Source organism: Rhinichthys klamathensis, unplaced genomic scaffold, assembly GCF_029890125.1.
Source record: "Rhinichthys klamathensis goyatoka isolate OS25496 unplaced genomic scaffold, OSU_Roscu_1.1 h1tg000396l_1, whole genome shotgun sequence".
NCBI lineage: Eukaryota > Metazoa > Chordata > Actinopteri > Cypriniformes > Leuciscidae > Rhinichthys > Rhinichthys klamathensis.
In genome coordinates, this window is record NW_026606898.1 from 348,868 (window position 1) to 374,634 (window position 25,767).

General features: G+C 36.6%; 1 protein-coding gene across 1 annotated transcript in view; it reads left to right on the plus strand.

Annotated features, from left to right (window-relative positions):
* Positions 1-24,572, plus strand: part of raraa (retinoic acid receptor, alpha a) — a 37,426-nt gene extending 12,854 nt beyond the window's left edge. The window contains exons 2-8 of the mRNA XM_056234494.1: positions 10,418-10,566; positions 12,518-12,659; positions 18,379-18,539; positions 19,613-19,789; positions 21,447-21,651; positions 23,333-23,491; positions 23,598-24,572. Of these exons, the coding sequence (XP_056090469.1) occupies positions 10,418-10,566; positions 12,518-12,659; positions 18,379-18,539; positions 19,613-19,789; positions 21,447-21,651; positions 23,333-23,491; positions 23,598-23,800 (1,196 nt within the window). The 3' untranslated portion in view covers positions 23,801-24,572. The remainder of the gene's footprint in view (positions 1-10,417; positions 10,567-12,517; positions 12,660-18,378; positions 18,540-19,612; positions 19,790-21,446; positions 21,652-23,332; positions 23,492-23,597) is intronic.
* The last annotated feature ends 1,195 nt before the right edge of the window (positions 24,573-25,767 follow it).

The following is a 25,767-nucleotide window of genomic DNA, read 5'->3' on the forward strand; positions in this document are numbered from 1 at the left end:
GTAAATTATAATTATAGATATTATATAATTATATAAATTATAATTATATCAATACATGGTTATAAACAGCAATATTTACCTACGTATGTTTTAACTGAAACATCTTATTATGAAAAGTGCTAAGAGTTTAAAACCAAGAGCATTTATTTAATTGAAGCTGACTATTTGAACTGATCCATGGAAATGAATTGAGCTTCCAGCTATTGCCATTTTTGCTACTAAAGTTCAAATCAGTTTAAATACTTAAGTACTTGTCATGCGCTGGCTTGACTTGATAATCCAGATTCAAAAGGCTTGACGCAGATAAACTGTGAAATCACATTTAATAAACACATGGAACAATAGCAGGAAACACCAGCATGAAACATTAACACAAGACCATGGACAAACGATGACTTGGGTTTTTTAAAAGTGTAGACTGTAGTAAAGCATAAAAATACCATAATATGTTTGCAGTTAATTATGAAACATGCTGGGTTCACATTTTTGTTTCTCTGAAAAACAATGCTATAGCCAGTTATTTTACTATGAAATGTGCGTTCTGTGTTGGAATGTCTGCTTTGTTTTGGTCTGTGTGGTCCCGCCCACTGATAATTTACCCAATAGTATTTCGACACCCCGGGATGCCAGTTGGCGTAAAACACAGCGTATTGCAGCCATGGAATCCAGCAAACAAACTGGGTCAGAGATTGCAGATTCCACCTGACCTTAGAAGCCTCAGCTTTTTATCGTTACACATCTCTGTCAAGCGAGACAAGGAGGAATTTTATTTGGCCTTTACGTTTCCTAAAGAGCTTAACCAGCAAAATCATTGTGTATGTATTGTGAAATATCTGATATACACTCACCGGACACTTTATTAGGTACCCCATGCTAGTAACGGGTTGGACCCCCTTTTGCCTTCAGAACTGCCTCAATTCTTCGTGGCATAGATTCAACAAGGTGCTGGAAGCATTCCTCAGGGAGTTTGGTCCATATTGACATGATGGCATCACACAGTTGCCGCAGATTTGTCGGCTGCACATCCATGATGCGAATCTCCCGTTCCACCACATCCCAAAGATGCTCTATTGGGTTGATATCTGGTGACTGTGGAGGCCATTTTAGTACAGTGAACTCATTGTCATGTTCAAGAAACCAATTTGAAATGATTAGAGCTTTGTGACATGGTGGAAGTAGCCATCAGAGGATGGGTACATGGTGGCCATAAAGGGATGGACATGGTCAGAAACAATGCTCAGGTAGGCCGTGGCATTTAAACGATGCCCAATTGGCACTAAGGGGCCTAAAGTGTGCCAGGAAAACATCCCCCACACCATTACACCACCACCACCAGCCTGCACAGTGGTAACAAGGCATGATGGTTCCATGTTCTCATTCTGTTTACGCCAAATTCTGACTCTAACATCTGAATGTCTCAACAGAAATCGAGACTCATCAGACCAGGCAACATTTTTCCAGTCTTCAACTGTTCAATTTTGGTGAGCTCTTGCAAATTGTAGCCTCTTTTTCCTATTTGTAGTGGAGATGAGTGGTACCCGGTGGAGTCTTCTGCTGTTGTAGCCCATCCGCCTCAAGGTTGTGCGTGTTGTGGCTTCACAAATGCTTTGCTGCATACCTCGGTTGTAACGAGTGGTTATTTCAGTCACTGTTGCCCTTCTATCAGCTCGAACCAGTCTGGCCATTCTCCTCTGACCTCTGGCATCAACAAGGCATTTCCGCCCACAGAACTGCCGCTCACTGGATGTTTTTTCTTTTTCGGACCATTCTCTGTAAACCCTAGAGATGGTTGTGCGTGAAAATCCCAGTAGATTAGCAGTTTCTGAAATACTCAGACCAGCCCTTCTGGCACCAACAATCATGCCACGTTCAAAGTCACTCAAATCACCTTTCTTCCCCATACTGATGCTCGGTTTGAACTGCAGGAGATTGTCTTGACCATGTCTACATGCCTAAATGCACTGAGTTGCCGCCATGTGATTGGCTGCTTAGAAATTAAGTGTTAACGAGCAGTTGGACAGGTGTACCTAATAAAGTGGCCGGTGAGTGTATAGCAAAGCTAAACTGACAACGAATTTTTCTAAATGATTATTTCAAACAACGCAACACTTGTTACTCAAGTTTCTTCACAAAATAACCAACTATAAAAGCTATTGTGAAATATGTCATTGACTGGTGTCGTGTTAGTTACGGTTTCTACCCAGTAACATGGTTGCTATTTTAAGTAGCGTCTCTCTACATGTGATGTTTGACAATTGATTTTCAGGGCAGTTAATTTGTTTTGGTTTGTCATAAATAGAATGGAACAGACGTACCATTTGTATCAAGTTGGGAACTGTTTGTCTCGGTTGATGTTAGATTTTGATCAGCTCAAAAAAGAAATGCCTTGGGTCCTCACATTCAAAACACTCTGTCACTGCAAGGCAGAGCATAATCTAATAGTGAGATAAGTGTGTGTGTGTGTGTGTGTGTGTGTGTGTGTGTGTGTGTGTGTGTGTGTGTGTGTGTGTGTGTGTGTGCGTGTGTGTGTGTGTGTGTGTGACTGCTCTCCCATAGGGCCTGTCTCTACCCCGCTAACACACTTAAGCTGGGCTTAACCAACCCAAATCTGATTAATACCCCCTCCCGTCCTCTCCCAGCGCCCTTTGGGCCGCTCGTAATGAGAGCTAAACAAGCCCAGACCCAGACCTGAACCCATAGATGAATAAACGGGTGATTACAGCAGGCACAGAGAGAAAGGGAGACATATTGTCTGTCAGGAAAGAGGAGTTAAAGGCTCCTAAAGATGAACAGAGAGACCTAGGAGGAGAGAAGGACTGGTTGAGTTACAGTGTTTGTTGGTTGTCAGAACATTAGGAATGTAACCTCAGCTTGAACCTAGAGATAGACAGATAGACGGAGAGAGAGACGGGCCGTTATAGGGTCAGTGTGTATTCAGAGCTTAGCCCAGACCTCTTGGGATGCTTATGGGATTTTTTAATTAAATGGTGGAATATGACACTCTTAAATGTTGAAATGTTACATCTTCAAGCCAAGTTATAGCAATTAAGATGAATGCTAATGTTAACGGATAGCTTTCTCCAGATATATTACACTTCTTTGCATCATATTTAGCTAGTGAGAAAGAGTCTCTAGTTTTTATTTGGGAAATAAAATCTAGAGATGCAACTGAAAATATTCGGCTTAAAATTAGGTTTCTGTTTCGGCCTAAATGGTTTTGGAGGGCCAAAAGCGTTGACCAAAAATGGTGACATTTAATTGCCGAATGGCGGATTTGACTACGAAAGTGTCTATTTCATGAACACAACGTGGATAAGCTACAACAGGTAAACATGCCAACTGTGTGGACGCTGTAGGGCTGGGTTATACCGGTTTTCTCTGTTTGAATCAAGCTTTATTTTGATGAACCAAGATGCTGTTTTCAGTTTATGTGTGAACAAGACTTCACTAAACAATATTTTACTGTGCCTGCCATTCAATAATCACAATAAGCATTGTGCTTTGCAACTTTTGATATGAAACAAAGTCTGAGCTTTCAAATTCTGTCAATTGCATAACACAATTGAACAATGTTGTGTTTACAGTCTTTAAAGTACAACCCTGTAAAGGCAATTCTAAAAAAAACACATTGTAATAAATGTATTGCTAAAACACATTACAAAGACTGTGAACTGTGAAGTACTGAATTGTGGAGTGAGACCGTTAAACAGTTTTTCACCGTTGCTGTGTTCAGGATTTTTTGGGCGGGGCTAAAACGGTGTATCACTAATAAAAAGGGTTATTTTGCATTTTAAACCCAATTTTATGTAAAAGCTACATTTGAGTATAGTGCATTATGGGACACAATTACATACTTTATACTCCAGAAGTATATATTATGTTAGTTTGTTATTCAGAACATTTTCATAGACTTAAAGTTTGAAAAATATAGCGTTTATGTTAACAAGCTGTTAAAATGAGCACTTTTGAAAAAAAAATATATGGTGTAATTACTGGATTTTGGGAAGTTTGTGATGTTCTTGGCATTGTTTCTCAATAAAAGAGTTTGCAAGCACAGCAGATGCAGTAAAATACCTGTATACTCTGCTTTAGTTATATCTATATATTTGGCGTTTATGACATCAGGATGGAAAGGTCGTAAGCAGTATGACACTATGGCAGCAGTCTCAAGAATTATTTCTGGAGTAGACTGCATCTCTGAATGATTTTCTTAGTAAGTTGCAAGGCATAAAAGGTTAGCGTGAAAAACAAGATGATTAAAAGGGCTTCACAAAAAAAAAATTCAGAAGCTTGCATACGGAGAAAAACAGGGAGCAAGAGACAAAGAGATGCAGAGAGAGACAGCAGAGGGGTTGTTATTGAGCACTAATGTGGTGTGTTCTCTGTGTACTTCAGTAGACATGAGAGAACAGACTGACATAAACACTACAACAGACACACAGACACAGTTCTCTCATTCAATTTATCCCTGTCTCACCTCATTCGTCTTTCTCTGCCTGTCTCTCTGATGTAGTGGGTGTCCTCTTTGTAGTGTCCAATGGGGTATACAACACAACGCAAAGGGGGACACCAAAATCATGTCCTATGTAGCTATACCTGTTGTGTGTTTTTTTTTTTTTTTTTTCATGCCAAATCATATCATATCCACCAGTGGTTTCCTGCTTCACAATCTAAATTTGGTGAATTTGGGGAGCAAGTAACGTTGTACCTACGTACATGTCTACTAACTCTCATAGTGTATCAGTAGACTGTTAGGGTTAGAATAAGTTAACATGTAGTTGCAAAGTTACTTATAGTCTGTAGAATGTTTGTTGGAGGAGCATCACAATAAAGAGTTGGCAGATATTAAGCAGACAGTCTACTTATACTCTAATGAGAGTTAGTTGACATGTAGTTGCAAAGTTACTTATAGTCAACAGAATGTGTTAAAGGAACCATCAAAATAATAAAGTGTTACCAATTTTTACACATTGTTCAGAATTCACTTCATAATTCAAGTACATGTTACATTTTCAACATCCCCACAAAGGAATGCCAGTCATTATCGTGTTCTGAAATATGTTTCTGGCCATTCTTAGGTTTGACACTCTGAAAAGTGAAAACACTGTCTCTGTAATGCTATCAAAACATTATTCTGTTTGCTTGAGTGACCGACATGTCAACATTTGACTTGGCCAGTGCATGAGTTTGGGCGGGACTACCTGTAGAAGGTTGTGACGGCATGGGAAAAGTTGATATCTGCTGTCTTATGTTATTAGTCATTAGCCACAGTTTAACTGAAAAACAGAAAAACCTTATGTGTAATAATGGTCTTTTTGCTGAGGAAAACATTTGTCAGTACTGTACATGTAATAGATATTACTGTGCATGAGTATTCTAAAGTGACATCAATATGACTTTTTACTAAATACAAAGTTCATTAGCAACTACAGTTGATATTTTTATAATATAACATAATTTTCTCCAGCATTCCACACAAACTATCTATTTAAAATACACAGAGCATAAAAAGTGCTGAACTCCTGTCAAGCCAGTCGGAATGAAAATAGTGTGTTCGCATATTAATAGTATTGCGGTAATCTCCTGGCAGAGCAATCGTTGATCAGCGCGTCTTCAGCATGAACCGTCATACAATCAGATAACACCCAAACCTGAAATGTTCTTCTTAAGAAAAAAAAAGTCAATTTCATAACATAATCGAACAATGTTGTGTTAACAGTCTTTAATGTGGTGCGACAATGCTGTAACCACTTCAGTTCAAGCGATCCTGTCATCTCTTTCACTTTAATTCTAGTTATAGCATGAAATAAACATGAATGAACATCAGAAGGTATGTTGAAGAAAATATTTGAGAATCACTTAAGAATTCCTAAGAATTTAACTTAAGAATAAAAAAAAATTGCACTTAAGAACACTCAAGAGCGTGGGGAAGAGATGTGTGCGCATTACGGGGAAGAGATATTGATGTGTAGCGTGTTATATCTATGCAACAGTTTACTGAGCCTTTTCTTTTAACAATTTTAAACATTTCATAGTTCTCTCTACACCAGTTTTATGATTTAACAGACGTCCGGTAGCAAGTCACATGATTTAGAAACGGCAATAAACTCCAGCAAGATAAAGTCCTCTTATGCAAAACCACAGACCTTCATCTACAAATCAAGGATAATAATGGGAATATTGAATGATCTTGAAGAGCGTTTAACCGTGCTGACTGTCGTAACCAAACGCAAGGCGCTGTTTGAATGGTGAATGGAAAATGACAGACAGCCTTTAACAACTTTGATTTAACAACTTATATCTGTACGTCACAATAAGCTATTAAATGGCTTCAGAAGACTTGGAATGTAGTGCACAAAAACTTGAAGGTGATTTATAATGTTTTTAGGCCTTTTGTGGGGCTTAACAATAACACAGAATAGTACGCACCATACTGGATTTTGATCGGTCTGACCGATACCTGATCTGCTAAAGAAGGGTAGTATTGGAGCTGAATGCATCCCTACTTAAAAGGGGATGCGAGTTTTTCACAATTTCTTCAGAAAATGTAAGCATTTAGTTGATTATCATTATTTTGGTCCACCCACTCTAATCCCATCCTAAATGTGCGGTCACAGTGACCATTGCTCAGTGAAATTTCAAAATCCAGCCATAATCTGCACGACCGGGAGTTTCGCGTGAGGGCGAAAAAAGATTTAGCAGATTTCGCTTATGTAACGTTCGTGTTGGTGGTCGCGTGAATTTGCCGCACAGCCTAACAGAAAGCTGCTTGGTTGACAATGGACAATGCACCTTTTTTTCCTGAAAATTTCACTGAAATTTCGCTAATGTGTCGCTAACCTTAAGGAAAGGATTAATGTCTTTGAAATTAAAGTCACCATGAAATCAAAATTGACAATTCTTGTTTTTTATGGAATATTGCAGTATTTATTATAAATGATTTATTCATGCACATCATTTTTTTTTTTTTATTCATGTGCCCTCGTATTCTTGAATCAAAATAACTTCCCCTCCCTCTTGCAACAACATTAATTCTCTGATGATGTCATCGCCACAAGGGCGGGTCAAACTGTCAATCACATTAGATCACAGAAACAGCAAACCTCAACCATCTAATGATCCAATCAATTCCCGCCCTATATTTTTTTCTTGTGCGAGAAGCAGTTTCATCTGGAGTAGAAAAGGAAAGAAAAGACTTTCACATCTTCCATTTTATGCCAAATTCAAGCACAAGAGTTTGGTCGTCAGGCATTTATAGACTTTTGGTTTAGCTCTTGTTTGAGTGGACTCTTCTCTTTTCATGCATGGGTGTTTAATACACTCAATTTGTCCACTCAAAACAAACCGAATGCCTTTAGCTCTTCGTTCATCCCGGATGTTTTGCCCAACGATGTGGCTCTGTGTATGTGCTTATCTTGGCTGTCATAGCCACATGTTTGAACTCCAGTTGTTTGATTTTTCTCCTCCATTCTCTCCAATTCCTTCCTGCTCTCGTTCTTATTCTCTGTGTGTCCGCGGCTGAGTCAGCCTTTCATTCCGTCAGTCTGTTCCAGGACGTCTCTCTGAGTATTTCCTGCCCACAGAGAGACGGGCGGGAATATGCGCTCTGACAGAGAGTGTGTGTGTGCTTGTGTTTGTGTGTGTATGGATGCTGTTTCAGATATGCGTCTGCAGTCATTCTGTGTGTGTGATGTGCCCGGCGGGGCCGACAGCAGTGGTGTGTAAATAAGAGTTCTAAATTTAACTTCCGCTCACAAGTTGAGTTGCCCTCTGCTACAGCTGGGACACACACACACACATGGGAAGGAAATTGTAGCCAAACCAACCAGAGAAGCAACCACATACTTTCTCCTCAGATACCCTCTCCACCTTTTCTATAAACAGAAATGCACATGTTGTATCCTGTTGAGAACACTATAATATCATTAACAAAATGTGTAAGGCATGTCTATTGTCCAGGAGATCAGATCCTTATTCGTATACTACCTATGGTAAATAGTATGCAAGATTTCAATTACATTTTTTTTTGGGCTGATATTGCCAACAACACCTTGCGCAGAGGAGTTTGAGACCATTTTTTACATAATGAATGATGGTATAAAGACACATCTTTATGATGTTATAGTATGTTGCAGTAATGGCATACTGTCTTAACATACACTCAAAAGTAGGTACATTACCATCAATTGTGAAATACGTATTTTTAGTGTTGTATAATTATGCGATTTGTGAAGCAGCCGTGTAAATCTTCCTTCCTGACACATTTTTTTGTGAGATACAGTATTCCGTTTGTGTCAGAGACAGACATAGATTTGTTATGGGAATTTTTGCTGTAGCAGTTACTTGTGGTATTCTCACAATTATTTTATACAATTATTTGAATTGTTTATGGTAATAATAATAAGAAAAATGTTAGTATAATAATATAATAATCTAAAATGAATAATAATCTAAAATGAAAATAATATATTAATAATAATAACAATAATTGTTAGATAAAATAAAAAATGAGATAAAACTATTATTACTAATTAATAATAATAATGTTGAATACATAGAATTAATAAATTGATAATAATAATTTATTATTTGTTAATATAATATAATTATTATTTAATAATAAAGTAATTATTATAATGATAAGAATAATAATTCTTAAAGGAAAAAATAATAATACAATAGCCTATTATTATTTTATTATTGTTGCTCTAATATACAAATAATTGTTGTTAGATAAAAGAACAATTAGAAACTAATTAATATAATAATAATAATAATTATTATTATTATTATTATTATTACTACTAAAAATGCAAAATATGGTTGTGGTTGAAACTGCTGACACCGCAGGAAACACATCTAGAATCTGCTCACCCTCCCATCAGTGGTTTGAACAATGTTTAACAGTGTTTATCTCTTGTTTTGATGTGTTATGGCTGGCTAATTATCACCAGCACGAATGCGTTCAATCATCAGTGCGCTCAGATCATCTGTGTCTCTGACAGAAGCGCATATCCTCTAGAGCAGCCTTTCTCAAAGTGGGTGCCGCGGCACACTGGGGTGCCCCCTGACTTTGTCAGGGGTGCCGCCAAAAAATTACGTAGGCTAAAAATATATATATATATATATATATATATTTGAATTTACATAAATACATTCTTCTTCTTTTTAAACATATGAACGTATTAATAAAATTGTACATTCATTTTAGATAAATATATATATATAAAATTAACCATAAAAATCCGTCTCACAAGACCGAAGCAAGACACACACACAACTTGACGCAAGTGACGCAACCCATAGCACCGCGTTATAGCAACAACACTGACCGCGCGAACACGCGTCACACAGCAACTGCAGGCTCTGACAAACACACATACAAACTATACTATACTTCTGCATAACGTGTCTCTTTTTACAACAAAAATGTGAATTCTGCCGGTATTCAGACAGTCCCATGCATACAGATACAGATCCGGCCTACAATCGCCTACGTAGGTGAAATTTGTTTGACATTTCTAATCGTAAACACAGCCATGTTGAAGCCTGCAGTAATGTTTTTCATTGATGTTATGGCAGTCCACTCTGCTTATTGTTTTTCGAGAATCTTGCACTCCTGTTTGTCATTGTGCACGAAACTTCATGCCAATAAATCATCAGAAATATTGCTGACTTGTGCGCGTCTCAAGCGCACTCTTTACGCTCGTGCTAATGCCTGTTAGTTGTCCGTGGATTTGCCTATATTTGGCGCTGAAAATGGAAACGTCTTTAGACATGGAAAATCGATTTTACAATCGATTCAATGAACGTTTATGTCTCAAAAATCGATCAGGATTTTTTCACAAAAGTGATAGCCCTGTAAAGTTGTTATTATTATTGTTATTGTTATTGTTATTTACAGTTCGTATTATGCTCTGTTCATTACTGTTCTGTCTAAATAAACAGGACATTTGCATTTACATTTGGGTTATGCAGTGTTTTTAATTTATATTTTACACTGGGGTGCCTTGAGATTTTATGCACTTTTGAAAGGTGCCCCGACTGAAAAAAGTTTGAGAAAGGCTGCTCTAGAGGAGTCTGTTCAGGACGTCTGTGTCTTTGATCTTGCTTGTAATGTTCCCAATCACACACTGCAGCGCTGTGGATCAGGCTTAGGGATTCCTCCTAGATAAATAGGACAGTTTGCTTTATTCAGCATGCTTTGAATTGAATTTCTGGTTTTATATGGTTTTGAAAATCTATAGAGTCAAGTTTTATTATGTTGATTCTATGCTTGACAAAAATTATTTAAATACATTTTAATTCAGAAAAATGAACATGATGCTCATCATAGAAAAAGTGTATTAACGTCACAGTCTGTATGAATATATCAATGTCAAGTCATTGACCCATAAACTCTCTCTCTCTTTCACAGCAATCGAGACCCAGAGTACGAGTTCAGAGGAGATCGTCCCGAGCCCACCCTCTCCGCCCCCTCCTCCTCGCATCTATAAGCCCTGCTTTGTGTGTCAGGACAAATCTTCAGGGTATCACTATGGCGTCAGTGCCTGTGAGGGCTGCAAGGTGAGAGACTCGGCCAACTCTCATTCACCCACACAACATGTGCTGGATCCAAGGTTAGCAAGTACTTATTTAGCTTTATTTTTTAAAATAAAACAGCTGAATCGTTTTCTGGTAAGCCCCCCCCCCCCCCCCCCCCCCCAAAAAAGTACAGTTGTTGAATATATTTTTTTATATATATACACAAATATTTATTTTTTATACACATTGTAATTCACACACATTCATACAACCAAGCAAGATAGAGTAATAATAATCAAAGGCACTGTTCCATAATGTCTTTCTCTCATATCCTATTCATTATAGTAATATATCAGATGGTATATCAGATGGGTGATCACTTTAAAGAACAATGAAAGATGTGGTTCGTTTTGATATCTCACTTTAAGGCCATGTGTCCACCAAAGCGTTTTTCCCAGAGGCTAGCGTATTTTTCCAATTGTTTTCAATGGGAGTGCCGTGTTTTTAAAACGCCATCAGCGTCACGAGGCACTGAGCTTCTATTCCACGCTGAACGCTAAGCTCTCAGCCTTTTTCCCCCGGTCGCCGAGAGTTGAAGAATTTGTCATTTCATCTTTGGGTAAAATGCACTGTCACCTTTTACCCAGCCATCCAATCACAGTGGAGGAGGGGCGGGACAAATACAACACTGACCAACCGCCACACACTTTGCTTGAACAACGTCAACAGATGACAACAAGTGACAACAAGCATAATAAATTAAAACAAGAGCCAGAGTAAATACTTCACATTGTATGGTTCTATGAATATGCAAATGAGCCCCGCCTCCACTCACTCGCACCAGCTCAGAGATTCACTCGTTGATTTTCACTTAGGCATTTGCACATGGTTTATCTTAAAGCATATTAAAAAAACACCACATAGACATATAAACAACATTAAAAGCTTTATTTTCACCACAGGGGGACTTTAACTAACCTTACCTGTATCCCACCTCAATGGCAGCAAAAGTGTTTTGAAATACAACATGAACACAATACATATATTGTACCAATAAATTTTTTGACCCAAGTACCCAGTAGTCAAAGACTACTTTATTTAGTCAAAATAAAGTAGGACCGAAACTTAGTGTAGCAACTTCTACATTAACTTGTTAGTAACTTGATGTGTGGCTAACTACTTCTTGGTCAAGCTATACTCATAATTTCAACTTTTTATGTGGTAAAGATACTAGATAGCTACTGTAAGTTTCAAGTGACAGGAAAGAAATAGAAATAGTTGGAAAGAAATAGTTCAGACACTGAACATGGATGGAAGTGTCTGGTATGCTGTGCATGTCGAGCACCTTTGTTCCCGCACACCAACCATCCTACTTTGGAGGCCTATGCGTTCGGTTGTGGCTTACGCTAATCGTCAAAACTGAAGTATACTCTGGGTTAGTTTACCAAAGCAAGCACGTTTGAGCTTCCGTTTACTGTGTTTGTTGTGTTGATCAATGCGTTTAGATGTGAATAAAAGCCTGTGGACATAAAGCGATCGTGTTTTTTCAGGAGACTACCGCTTAAAGTATATGGATTACTTGTACAATCTCTTTTTGACACTTAACAGTTTTGTTGGAATGGACTTTCAACAGAGCTACAGAAATCTCTCATAATTCATTAAAATATCTTCAAATCTGTACAATTGGCCTAAAAGCGGATAAAAAAGGGCAACAATTCCAATCAACTGAAGGAGACATAAGGGTTGGCTTTTTGACCTTTTGATTTTAGTCATCAAGCAACATTCTAAAAACCAATCAATCACCCCTCAAAACACTTTAGCAACCACATTCAATGTCCTTACACACACCAACAACACCTTACTTGATTGTCCCTGGGATTTGTACTAGGAAGCACCATGTGGAAGTAAAAATCTATTTGTTTTGTCACATGACTGGGGTTTTCTTGCATCTCTTGAGGTCTGTCTCTGTCCTCATTGTGTTGTTTGTGTTTAGGGTTTCTTCAGGCGAAGTATTCAGAAGAACATGGTCTACACGTGCCACAGAGAGAAGAACTGCATCATCAACAAAGTCACCCGCAACCGCTGTCAATACTGCCGGCTGCAGAAGTGCCTGGAAGTGGGGATGTCCAAAGAATGTGAGTGATGCATCACACATCTTGCCAAAACACACACACACACATAATCATAATCATGCCTCCCTCTGGCTACACGAGCACACGTCTCTGCTAGGCACTGTCAGGATTGAGAAGTTAATTGAGAGAGGTGTGAAAATACACACACTCTCACAGGTCTGCAGCAAAAGTTGGGAATGTGTCAGTGTGTTTGTTCAGAAATCATCCGGACAGATCCAACACACTCTCACCATCAAGTGGACGTGAGTCTCCACTGCGGAAAGAGACACAAATGGTGTGTTTTTATAGAGGGAGAGGAACAATCCAATACCATGTCAGATCTGATCATTGGGTGTGTGTATATCCAGGTGACATATCTGGCTCTCATTTAACCCCAAAAGCAAAATAAAGAATTAAATTAAATTAAATTAAATTAAATTAAATTAAATTAAATTAAATTAAATTAAAAGTTTGTTAATATAATGTGTGTATATATATATAATATATATATATATATATATATATTATATTGCAATTAGTAAATTTGACTGTGCTATAAATATTTAATTCATTCAATTCAAGAGTTTAATAATTTTACATCACTTGAAATTATATATTACATACATTTATGACTTTATTTTTTGTTTACAGTTTTGCCCAAAATTCTCATTACATTTCTATCATTCCCTCTAGGATTTTGTGATTGTGCAATCACAGAATATAACACAAAATCAAGAAAACTTTAAGGAAAAAAATTAAGGAAATGGAAAGGCAACATTGGCTAATATAAATTCATAGAACGGGTGCACTGACCATACAGAGCACCAGGACACCGGTTATATAGTGTTTTAAAAGGAGAGAACATTTTCTGATTTGCGGCCCATTTGAGCAAAATAGAGGTAAAATATATACTATTGTAAATTGAGAAAAAACAAAAAAAAACAATAGTACACAAATAGACATTGCGGCAATTTTTGTATTATTTTAATTTTTGTGCATTACAGTATTGAGACATCACAGTCATGCAAAACATCTTAATGCACGTGCACTTCATGAGTTAGCGACTGATATTTGTTCTTGACAGGTTTTGATGTAATTCTTTCAGTGATCATGTGCATGTCGAGGTTAATGGCATGGGCCAGTCTGACAGATCCAGCACACGGGCCTCCAGCAGGCATCATGGCGAGGGTGCAGATGACCCATTAAATCAGTCACAATGACAACCCACACTTGTTTCATTAAAGTGGGTTCTTATGAATTCACACCTCTTGACTCACAGTACATTTAGAAAATGACGCACAGCGGCACTTTCACACTTCACTTCCTGCATACATTTGAACGCACAAAACATCTGTAATAAAACACACACACACACACACTCATTGATTTTCAGCACAGCATGCTGGCTTCGCTCTGCTCCAAATGCATTAGACTCACAACTCATTTGCTGCTGCTGCTGAGGAGGAGTAGAGATTGTGAAAAAGGAGGAGTGGAGAGAGCGGGAGCGGAGGGAGGAAACATTGACATTTTTATCCTTTCATTGAATTTCATCTTTGTGATGGACGATCTGCCAGCGCTTTAATTTTCTCCTCTCAAATTATTCCTGTCAAGAACCTCATGCAACACACTCACACACACCCTGAAACAGACATATGTGGGCATTAAGGCCTGTTCACACCAAGACAAATGTTTGTCATGAAAATGTGAAGCCATAAACATTTTGTTAACACTTTATAATAATTCATTAATAATTCATATCTAATAAAGGTTGGTTTTAAGCACTTAATGTAATTTTCCGTAACCTAATCTAAAGTTATAACTATTTACAGTTAATATGTTTTTAACAAAGCATTATCTAACTCTTTACATATATGAGCTAATTAAACAATAACACTGTTAATTACAGTGACAATGAATGAAGAAACCACTATGTGTATATAGTCTATTAATGTATTACCTAAGTTTATTAATTAATTAACTATTTTCAAATTTGTAAATACTTTATTAAACTATACTTATTATAAAGTGTTACCAACAACAATGGATATCAGAAGAAAACCCCTTATGATTAGCATTTATTGCGATTGATTTATATGGTTCAGTGTGGCTCTCATAATATTTGATGTGGCATAATTCTCTAGTGCAAATTATCATATTTACGTCATCATAATCATCAGTTTCAGCTCATCATCATAATCAACAAGACGTTTCAGCTCTAATTGGAATACAAAAATCTGAATAGGATTGGATTTAGGTTAAACTGGTATTTGAAAATAATATGTTGATACATCTCTGCTTCCTTTATTTCCTCTGCTTTGTGTACCAGGATCACACCAGTAAGCGCCACCTACTGTCAGGGAGTGAATTTGCATTTTCATTCTTTTCATTTTTCACTAAAATTATGTTTTAATGCTTTAAGTAGGAACGCTTAATCGTCAACCATGCTTTAGAATGTGTAGTAGATGAAACTGTGCCGCTCATTCACACAGACACGCAGAACAACCAGACTTCGTATTTTAAAATTCGTCTTTTTGCGGTATAATATTCACAGACACTAGTCCATATCGTTATCCGCATTTTCTGCATCGCTGAAATCATCGGCATATTTTGAAAATGACAATGAATCGTACCAAACATTTTGATTTGAATCATGATTTCATGTCGAATTGTACACTGTAGAAAGAAATCTGTTAAATTTACGGTAAAAAAAACGGCAGCTGTAGTTGCCAGAAATCTACCATAAAAAAATACGGTAGCAACATTTTAGGTTTTACTTAAGACTTAACTTAAATTTACAGTAAAAAAACGTATTTCATTATCTGATACCATGTTAATTTTACGACTTATTCTAATATCTGTTTTGTACCACTGTAACACACTGACAACCACCAATCACAGTGGTGATAAGAGTCACATGATGAATCAAAGCACATCACAAGCAGCTCTTCCACAAGAAAGTTAATAGTAATATATATAGAAGCTGCACAGTGTCATTCACACTAACATTAAACACCATCATGGTAACACACGTGACATTTTAAAAATGCAATAAACATTAATATAACAACATTAAATGTAACATAAAACCATAATGTACATAACTGATTAGAAAAAAACTAAGAAAAACTATGAAGAAACAGTTATTTCAACAAAAATACATCAAATGTGAAGTGTCATGCAGGGAATTGTTGGAATGTCAATTTACATTTTTCCACTGTAAATTACAATGACTTGTTCTTGTTCAAATACTGTAAATTTAATGGTATTTTACTGTAAAATTACATTAAATGAACGGTTAGATCTATCACAGTTATTCACCATATATAGTACTGAAACCTTCTGTTAACCAATTAACAGTTTTTCACTTTAACATTCTTACGGTCTTTTACCGTTAAAATCACGATATTTTTTACAGTGTATCATTTAGCAAAGAATCCTAATTAATTAGTTCTCAGAACTGATATGTCCACCCCTATCAGCCATGTTTGTGCGTGTATTCTTTCCAGCGGCGATTTTATCACAATACACAGGGCCTAAAGACTATGCAAGTGCTTGACCGTAGCCACTCAAGTTCAATTTCATACATTGTTTTAGTCTGAAATGTGTCAAAGCACTGTTCATAGTGCAACTCAAGCTACTTACATCAGTTTTAATAACCATGCATACTCTATTAGCCCCATGGGTTTGTTACCGCCAGAGTGTTAAGTATATATAACAGAACTGTGCAGCTGGCGTTTGTGTACTTGCTTAGATCACGTGTCTGGCCATGTTTCTGTTCGTCAGCATATTTCTGGCCATATCGTCAGATATTCCGGTGTGTAAAAATCACCTTTGCAGACACACACAAAATACTCATCATACTGCTGGAGAAAGACCTGTTTCCCGATCTCTCTCTCTCTCTCTCTCTCTCTCTCTCTCTCTCTCTCTCTCTCTCTCTCTCTGCAGATCTCTCAGTAATGCTTGTGCGTGAGTGATGGCAAAGGCAGGCTAATAGTTCTTTAATGACTTCATTAAATTGTGTTTTGCGGCTTATGATCGCTGTGCCAATCTGTCATTGGGGCTAATGTAGGCACGTTAAGATAGCCCACTTTTATTTAGGAATTAATTCCGCATCTCCAGAGGCCCGAGAGAGGGATGCAGCGAGGGTCCGAGCGCTAGCAGAGATTGGAGAGAAAATAATGCCATGGCATTACAGTGTGTGTGTGTGTGTGTGTGTGTGTGTGTCATATAATGAGATTAGATTAGCTCTGGGTCTAATGAAACCTGTGGTGATCTATCAGCATTATGTACGACTTCATCCACCTGCTCTATTCATCAAACTACAAACACACACCCCGCAGAGAGAGAGAGAGAGAGAGAGAGAGAGAGAGAGCAAGAGAGAGAGAGAGAGAGAGAGAGAGAGTGTTTGAGATGGTACTGATGGTGGGGGTGTGATGGCATTTCTGATTCTTGTCCTATTTTTTCTGCATAACACCTTTTTTTCTCGCCTTTCCTCCCCTCATGGTTTGTCTTCACAGATGTGATGTGTTGGCTCTAACACATTTCCTCTATCTGTCTGTCTCATCTCACTCCATTACTGCTGCTCACTGCATCTCAAACGGCCTTTCTCTGCTACTCATGCAAGTTTTCTCTCTTTTTCTTGGCCTTTTCATCCCTCATTCTTTCCTATCTGTCTTCTTGAGAACTTTTCTCTTCTGCCCACTTCATTACATACTGAAATGACACGGCCACATATCTCACTGTGATAGCAAACTTGATGATGGAATTTGTTCAAATTGGATTGAATGTTTTTAATATTGTAAAAGATATCAATGTTCAATAAATAATAATACAATCATAATAATAATACCTTTTAAAAAGTTAAATAGAAAAATAAAAATAAAAAATCATGAAATGCTAATATTTGAATAATAATAATAATGCATATTGAATTGAATGTTTTTAATATTATAAAAGGCACCAATGTTAAATAAATAATTATATAATAATATTAATAACAACAACAAAGAGAGATTTAATTTTAAAAAGTTGTAAAGAATAATGCAAATATAATTAAGATATTTTTATTGTTTTAATTATACTATCAACTGCTAATAACTTATTAATAATAATAATAATACGTATTATTATTATCATTAAGAAGTTATTATAATTTGATAAAAAAAATATTCTATTTAGTTAAAAATATATTAATTTAAATATTCTATTTAACTTTTTTAATTATTATTCTTAGATTTTAGATATTAGGTTACTAATTCTTATTAGTACATTATGATCTACATCTTTGAATGTCATCTACTCTGAAACAATTGTATTTTGTAAGAAATTAACATTTTGTATAACAATATTATTGCATGCTGCATATTATTATTACTATGAAGAATAAGAATAAGTAGAAAGAGGAGGAGGACAGCCTTTATTTATTTATTTTATTTATTTTGGCGAAAATGTGCACTGATGAATCATGCACAATATGAACAATCATGCATTAATTTTGATTCCCTTTTATAGTTCATTAGTCTAACAGTAGGTTGTTTAGATGTGCTGCTTGACTACATAATTCAACTATTGCATTGTAACAGCTGTCCATATACTAGCTATATTACAACAGCTTCAAAAGCAGCTCATACAATTATAACTTGTATTCATTTTATAACAGCTTGGTGGATTTTCACTTGGCCAAGCCATTCAGGAATCTGGACCGTCAGCAGCACTGATCTTTGTTGTCTTTCTGTCTGTGCAGCGGTAAGGAACGACAGGAATAAGAAGAAGAAAGAAGATAAAAAGCAAGAATGCACAGAGAGCTACACGCTGAGCCCAGACACAGAGCAGATGATTGACAGAGTCAGGAAAGCCCACAAAGAGACCTTCCCCTCGCTGTGTCAACTCGGCAAATACACCACGGTAAGAGTGTGTGAGTGAGGCCCGAACATATTAACTTTTATCCCAGTAAGTCTGTGATCATTTGAATGAATGTAACAGAAATAATGATACTGTGTGGCTGTGAAGCCGTTTCATACCTATACATGTCTGGCTCAGTGGCCGTGCCAACACAGATTTGAATGTTCGCTGTGATTGTAGATTCTTATCAAAGTTTTGTTAGACACAGGCGAATCATTGTCGTTTAGGAATAAGATTGCATCAAAATTGAGATCTTTTGAGGATCAATCTTGCAGCTCTAGTTGAAATTATGGTTCTTTTGATTAATATAAATAATAGGGCTGTCAAACGATTAATCACGATTAATCGCATCCAAAATAAAAGTTTGTGTTTACATAATATATGTGTGTGTACTGTGTATAATTATTTTGTATATAAATGCACACATGTATATATTTAAGAAAAAATATGTTATTTATATATAAAATGTTTATATTTATATAAAATATACATTATATATAGGCTACATTCAGTCTATATACAGTATATACATGCAAATATTTCTTAAATACACATGCATGTGTGGGTATTTATGTATTAAAAATAATTATACACAGTACACACACATATATTATGTAAACACAAACTTTTATTTTGGATGCGATTAATCGCGATTAATCGTTTGACAGCCCTAAAAAATAAGCAATATCCTAAGAAATGCATTGAAAGCATGATAAATATAACCCTAGTAAAATCATTGGATTACATGCACCGTGGCTGTTTGACTACTTCACAACAACCCGATAAAATCTTCATCGGTGAGGCTATGACCTCATTGTTTTGACTTTGTGTTGGTTTTTTTTAACTAATGAGCGGACACTGACGGATGGATCAATGCTGTAACTACAGATATGTGTCTGAGTTTGTCAATAACTCCCAGAACTCTGTGCTGATTCTGCTCCTGTGTTTACAAGCAGACCTCACCAAAGCTAATGGCCAGATTTCACGTGCCAGACTTTCAGCCATTATTGATGCTGCTATTAAACATTTATCATAGCATTCTAGTCTACCTGAATTTTGTCCCCGTCTGTGTATAGAGTAACAGCTCCGAGCGGCGCGTGGCACTGGACGTGGATCTGTGGGATAAGTTCAGCGAGCTCTCCACAAAGTGCATCATAAAGACGGTGGAGTTCGCCAAACAGCTGCCGGGATTCACCACCCTCACCATCGCAGACCAGATCACACTGCTGAAGGCTGCTTGCCTCGACATACTGGTGAGAACGAGTCCCAAACTCACAAAGCCTGCAGTGGTGCGGGAGTTACTGCGGGTTACATGACACCGCTGAAGCCTGAATATAGACTGAGGGTCACATTTGAGTCATTGAAGGTTTTAGGTTCAAAGCCCACAAGCATTTCCTTGTGAAAAAGAAGTGTGCTTTGTTGTATTGAATGCACACTTGTAGTGTACTTTAAATTGGAATATATTTGTAAATGTTCAAATCTTTCAAATACTGTACTTGTAATGCAAAACTAAGTAATTATTTACAGCAATTCCCTTGGAAAAAAAAAAAAGTAAGGGATTATTCTTACATTTTCTGTTACTTCTGATGTCATTGCAATACTGTATTAGACTATAGAACAATTCTGTATAAAACAATAGTGGATTTAACATTAAAAACATACATTTTAACATTAGACATTACATTTTGATGTAACCTTCTCCCTTTAAATACTTTGGTCAGTTCAAGGATAATTAAGGCATTTTTATATTATTTATTTGAAATAATTAAAATTGCAGTTTTATATCTATTCTTGTATTGTTCAACTGGTCGAGGTTGATATGGGATTTGGGAAGTAATTAGTAAGTAATGCAATACTTTTTACTGAGAGTATCTAGTACAGTAATCTAATTACACTGTTGAAGATGGAATTAATGCCTTTTTTAGAGTAACTTTTACTAGAGTAACAAACAATGCTTGCAGATAATATAATATTATCAAAATGTACGGGGTGATGAACTGAGAAATCAAATTTTCCTTGAGCTTTTGACATCTAAGAGGTCATCAAATTATAAGAATATCCTGTAAGTTTCAGAACTGAAAACGTCCTTGTTAGTCCAATAAAAGCTTGTATTGACACCAGGCTCAGCAAACGACTCGTTTTTCAAAGTGGGGAACTATGACGACAAAGAGGATAAAACACCACCCCCGCAGAAGAAGATCAACGCCTACTTCAACACGGCCGGTTTAGCCCCGCCCACCGATTTGCGCATTACACGAAACTCATTATAATATGCAAAACTGTTATCCACTCACAGCAGTGGGCGTTTACTTCCAAGTCTTCAATGCGAGACGCCCATAAAAACCGAGCGTTTTTGAGCTAGGATCAAAACTAGGGTAGAAAATAGCCTATTACTTATTCATTTTGATGTTTTTGAATGTAAAAACCAAGCGAACGTCATAAGTTGATCTCAGACAACAATATAAAACAATTTAAAAAGCCAGTTCATGACCCCTTTAAAAGAGTATGCTTACGTGACTGCTTATTAACACACTTAATCTATCAAAAGCTTTACTTTAAAGTTCATATTATTGTAAAAGAACTCTAGAGTTCAACTAACTGCATGTAGGCCTAATATAAATTTAAAAACTATAATAGTTTATTGTTCTGGTAGTGGCTTATTGTAAATAACATGCAATTAAGTGTCTGAAAACATTACATTCAGTTCACAAATAAGTATATTCGTTTAAAGTATCTGATTTATTTCCATAATAAGTACTCTTTTGAAAAGTATGCTAAAGTGCACTACTTTTTTCTCAAAGGTTGATCCATGAATTTTCTCCACTATCCACCACTGTAGAATGTCTCTCATCCCAGTTTAATATGCAGAGTTAAGTCCAACACGTCTCCTCTCTGTTTCACTGCTTTTAGATTTTGAGGATCTGTACCCGCTACACGCCTGAGCAAGACACCATGACTTTCTCTGACGGGTTAACGCTGAACCGAACGCAGATGCACAACGCTGGCTTCGGTCCGCTAACAGACCTGGTGTTCGCCTTCGCCAGTCAGCTGATACCGCTGGAGATGGATGACGCCGAGACGGGACTGCTCAGTGCTATATGCCTGCTGTGTGGAGGTACACACACACTGTATTCTGACTTACAGTTTTACACCTGTTAAATAGACTGTTATTTTTACATATAATTGTGTTTTAATATCAGTGATCTTAGATAAGGGTACACTAAATACTGTATACCTTTTTTTAAACAGTAGACCTACAATTATACATATTTAAAACAGTAGTATGGTTGTTCTAGTTTGACAAATATATAATAGGTCTTTTTGATCATTTATATATACTGTATATATATATATATATATATATTCATTGGCTATTCCAAACATACCAAGTGTCTCATGTCTTTTGATACATGGACCTCTAGTGCAACGCAGTGTGTGATGGTGGTATTGCACTCATGTTGTTCAGAGAAATACTGTGTATGAAAAAAGAAATGAGGTTGTTTAAAAGGGTGAATCTCATGTAAACATGTCCGGGTCATATTTAACTAGAAACTTTATATATAAGGCATTATAAACGTATTTTGAATGCATTAATTATGCCTTGTAATGCACCTTATAATGCATTGCATGGTCTCATGGATATTTGTTACCACAGTTATTATACATTATAATACTAATCTATTCATTGAACACACCTTTAGAAAGTTTAATGCATTAAAACACATGACAAACAAACAATTTCAGATGTAACAAGAAATCTGCAAATATAATGCATTTTAACTTTGGTTACAATTGTTTATGAAAAATACATTATGAATAAATTTATAATGCATTACGATAATCCAATTTATAAATACATACATTTATAATGAATACAACAAATAAATACATTTATAATGACATAAATTATAAATACATTTATAATGCATGTTTAATCCAATTTCAGATGTATCAAGGAATCTGCAAATATAATGCATTTTAACTTTGGTTACAATTGTTTATAAAAAATACATTATGAATACATTTTTAATGCATTACGCATAAAGGCTTTAAGTAAAGTGTTACCGAAATGGTATTTTGCGTTAAGAAAATTTGTTCCATTTAAATGTATTCATTTAAAGTAAAGAATGTTTTACACTAAAATATTCATCATTAAAGGCTTTACAATAACACTAAGAGTATATAAATACTTTAAATAATATATAACAGTAGTATACAATATATATTTTTACATAATATTTTAAAATATTAATTGTAAAATTTTTCAATTTATTTTTACAGTAAAAATATTTTTCTCTTAAAATGATCATAATTATAGGCTGTAAAATACATACTAAAAAGATTTTATAGATATTTCGCTATTCCAATAAAATAAAAGCATAAAGGTATCATATAATGTATATTCTTTCATAATAATATTTTCTAGGATTTTTTGTTGTTGTTTTGATTTTTTTGATTTTTTATTAATGTTTGTTGGATAAAATGCTATTGAGTGCTATATAGATAATGTCACAGTGCAAAAAATCAAACGGCATTAGGCAGTTTTTTTTCTTTTGATATTGGGATGAAAGTGACCTGGGCTGCGTTTCCCAAAAGCCTCGTGAGCTAAGTTGATCTTAGAAACCATTGGTATCAATTGTTCTATGACCTACTTCGGATTTCGATGCTTTTGGGAAACGCAGCCCTGAACATTTTTCCCAGGTTTCATGAGATTCACCATCTCCAATATTTGCTGAATTTGTGATATAAGCTCTCATACCACAAGTCTGTGAGCTGAATATGAATGGTTTGTGCAGATCGGCAGGACCTGGAAGAAGCCGATAAGGTGGATGTTCTGCAGGAACCGCTTCTGGAAGCACTGAAGAACTACGTGAGGAACAGGAGGCCGCACAAACCTCACATGTTTCCTAAGATGCTGATGAAGATTACCGACCTGAGGAGCATCAGTGCCAAGGGTGAGTCAAATCCACTCGCATAATCCTACTCTTTTGTTTTCCTAGACTATAAGAAAAACACATGTGTGACTACTTGAAAACTAAATACATTTTGCATCTCTCTCAGGGGCAGAGCGTGTGATCACCCTGAAGATGGAGATTCCTGGCTCCATGCCTCCTCTCATTCAGGAGATGTTGGAGAACTCTGAGGGTTTGGAGAGTTCCTCAGGCGGGGTCAGTTCACGGGCCGCCGGCGCCCCTCCAGGCAGTTGTAGCCCCTCCCTTTCTCCAAGCTCCGCTCAAAGCAGCCCACCCACGCAGTCGCCATGACAACCATCATTGCCGTCATCGTCAGCCACTTATCGACTACTGTGTGCCCTCCGCGACACGACAGCAGAAACGTTCAAAAGCACGCGCTCATATTGCCGCCCCTCTGCCCGTGTTCCTCAGAGACTAAAGGGGGAATCAAAGGTGTGTCGCCGGAATTTTGTTGTTTTCTTTCTTCAGATCAGACTGTGATTGTATTCCTCCTCAATTTCCCTTTGGATGAAGGGAGGAAGACCACTGGAGAGTGAAGACAAAAAAGTGCAAGAATGAATGGACAAACGTATAGAAGGAATTAAAGGACCTTTTCTTCTGTTTCCTATTCTTATGGCCTGGGACTTCTGTTTCAGAGACCAGAGACTGATTTCCTACAAACTAAAAAAAAAATATATATAAATATATAGAGAGAAGACATGGAATGATTGTGATTGAGAACTGAATGAAACATGGACTTGATGTAAAGATGCAAATGTATTTCCTCACTTTTTCCTCTTTATGCCTATGAAAGGGCAAAGAGTGAATGGTTTTATTTCAAACTGATGATGATGTTTTTCATGGAGAAAAAAAAACATTGAAAAGATTGTTAAATTTCACTCACAAAATTGTGCACAGAAGATATAAAAATGGTCGCAACAAACAATTTGTGTAATGTGTTCTTCTTGCTCTTGTCTTTAAGCTACTAGCAGATACCTCAAGGATTCATTTCAGACCATATTTTATTACTCTGTGTTTTGCTTAACATTTCAGAAATAAATTACCGAAAAGGTTCTTGCATCAATGAGATTTCTCAAAGTTCTCTGCAAAGTTGTTCTTCGTTTTTTCACTCAGGGGTAAACAGGAGTTCTACCGTAAAAAGTTATGCAGTAGTATAGCCTACTGTTTTTTTTTTGTGTGTGTGTCTGGGCTTGTCGAACTGAGTAAACAAATGAACCTAAAAAGATTTCCATGTCAAAAAATGTATATAATATTAAAGGTTTCCAAAAAGTTTGCGCCGACTACAAAAACACTTTTGGCCAGAATTTGTTTGAAATTATGCCACGCCAGTTCGTTCTTTAAATTTTCAACTTTGCTTGAAGTATATTTGGGGCCTTCATTCTAGAGAGCATTTCATTGGACAAAAAGAAGTACACAACCATCGGACTTTTGCACCGGTTAGTTATAGGACCTCAGTTATAGGAACTAGCCACCAGGGCAGTCCCCTGAGAAATACATTTTTCACTAGGGGCATTTTCCTGGTTGAATTTGCACCGCCAGTTGGAACTCTGAAGTGACGTAAGTGCTGTACGTCCTGCTGCTCTGGTTGTTGTGCAGGACTTTTATTTTGATGGCGCGGTGGACTTTTGTTTTGACGGCTCTGAGAATGCGAGAGCCTGAGCACTCGACACTTCCCATTCTCCATCTTCATTAGTTTAAATGATCTATTTAACATTTCTATCTATTACGTTATTAGAACTCTAATACAAAGAAATTAAACGGTATACGAAAAAGTGTTACAGCATTTGCCGTGTGGTTGATGTCCAATGTCGCTAGCTGAGCAGAAATACAGAATCATGTTTCACTTGTTTCCTTCAAATAACGTTACATGTTGGATTTCCTTTTTAGCGTAAAGGTTGAGAAGTGCCTGGACTTCTGCTTCAGTCTATCTATCGTTCCATGTTCTTGGAGTAAATATATAGGCAACATTTATGGAGTAAATATATAGACTATAATCTGTGTGTTTACACTGCATTTTAAAAATGGTGAATGCCTTCTTAAATTACTGGCAGTTTCTAATATTGTGCTGGGTTCGACCCTTCTCTTAAAGGGATACTCCACTTTTTTTGGAAATAGGCTCATTTTACAACTCCCCCAGAGTTAAACTGTTGAGTTTTACCGTTTTTGAATCCATTCAGCCGATCTCTCGTTCTGACGGTACCACTTTTAGCATAGCTTAGCATACATCATTGAAGTGGACAAGACCATTAGCATTTCTC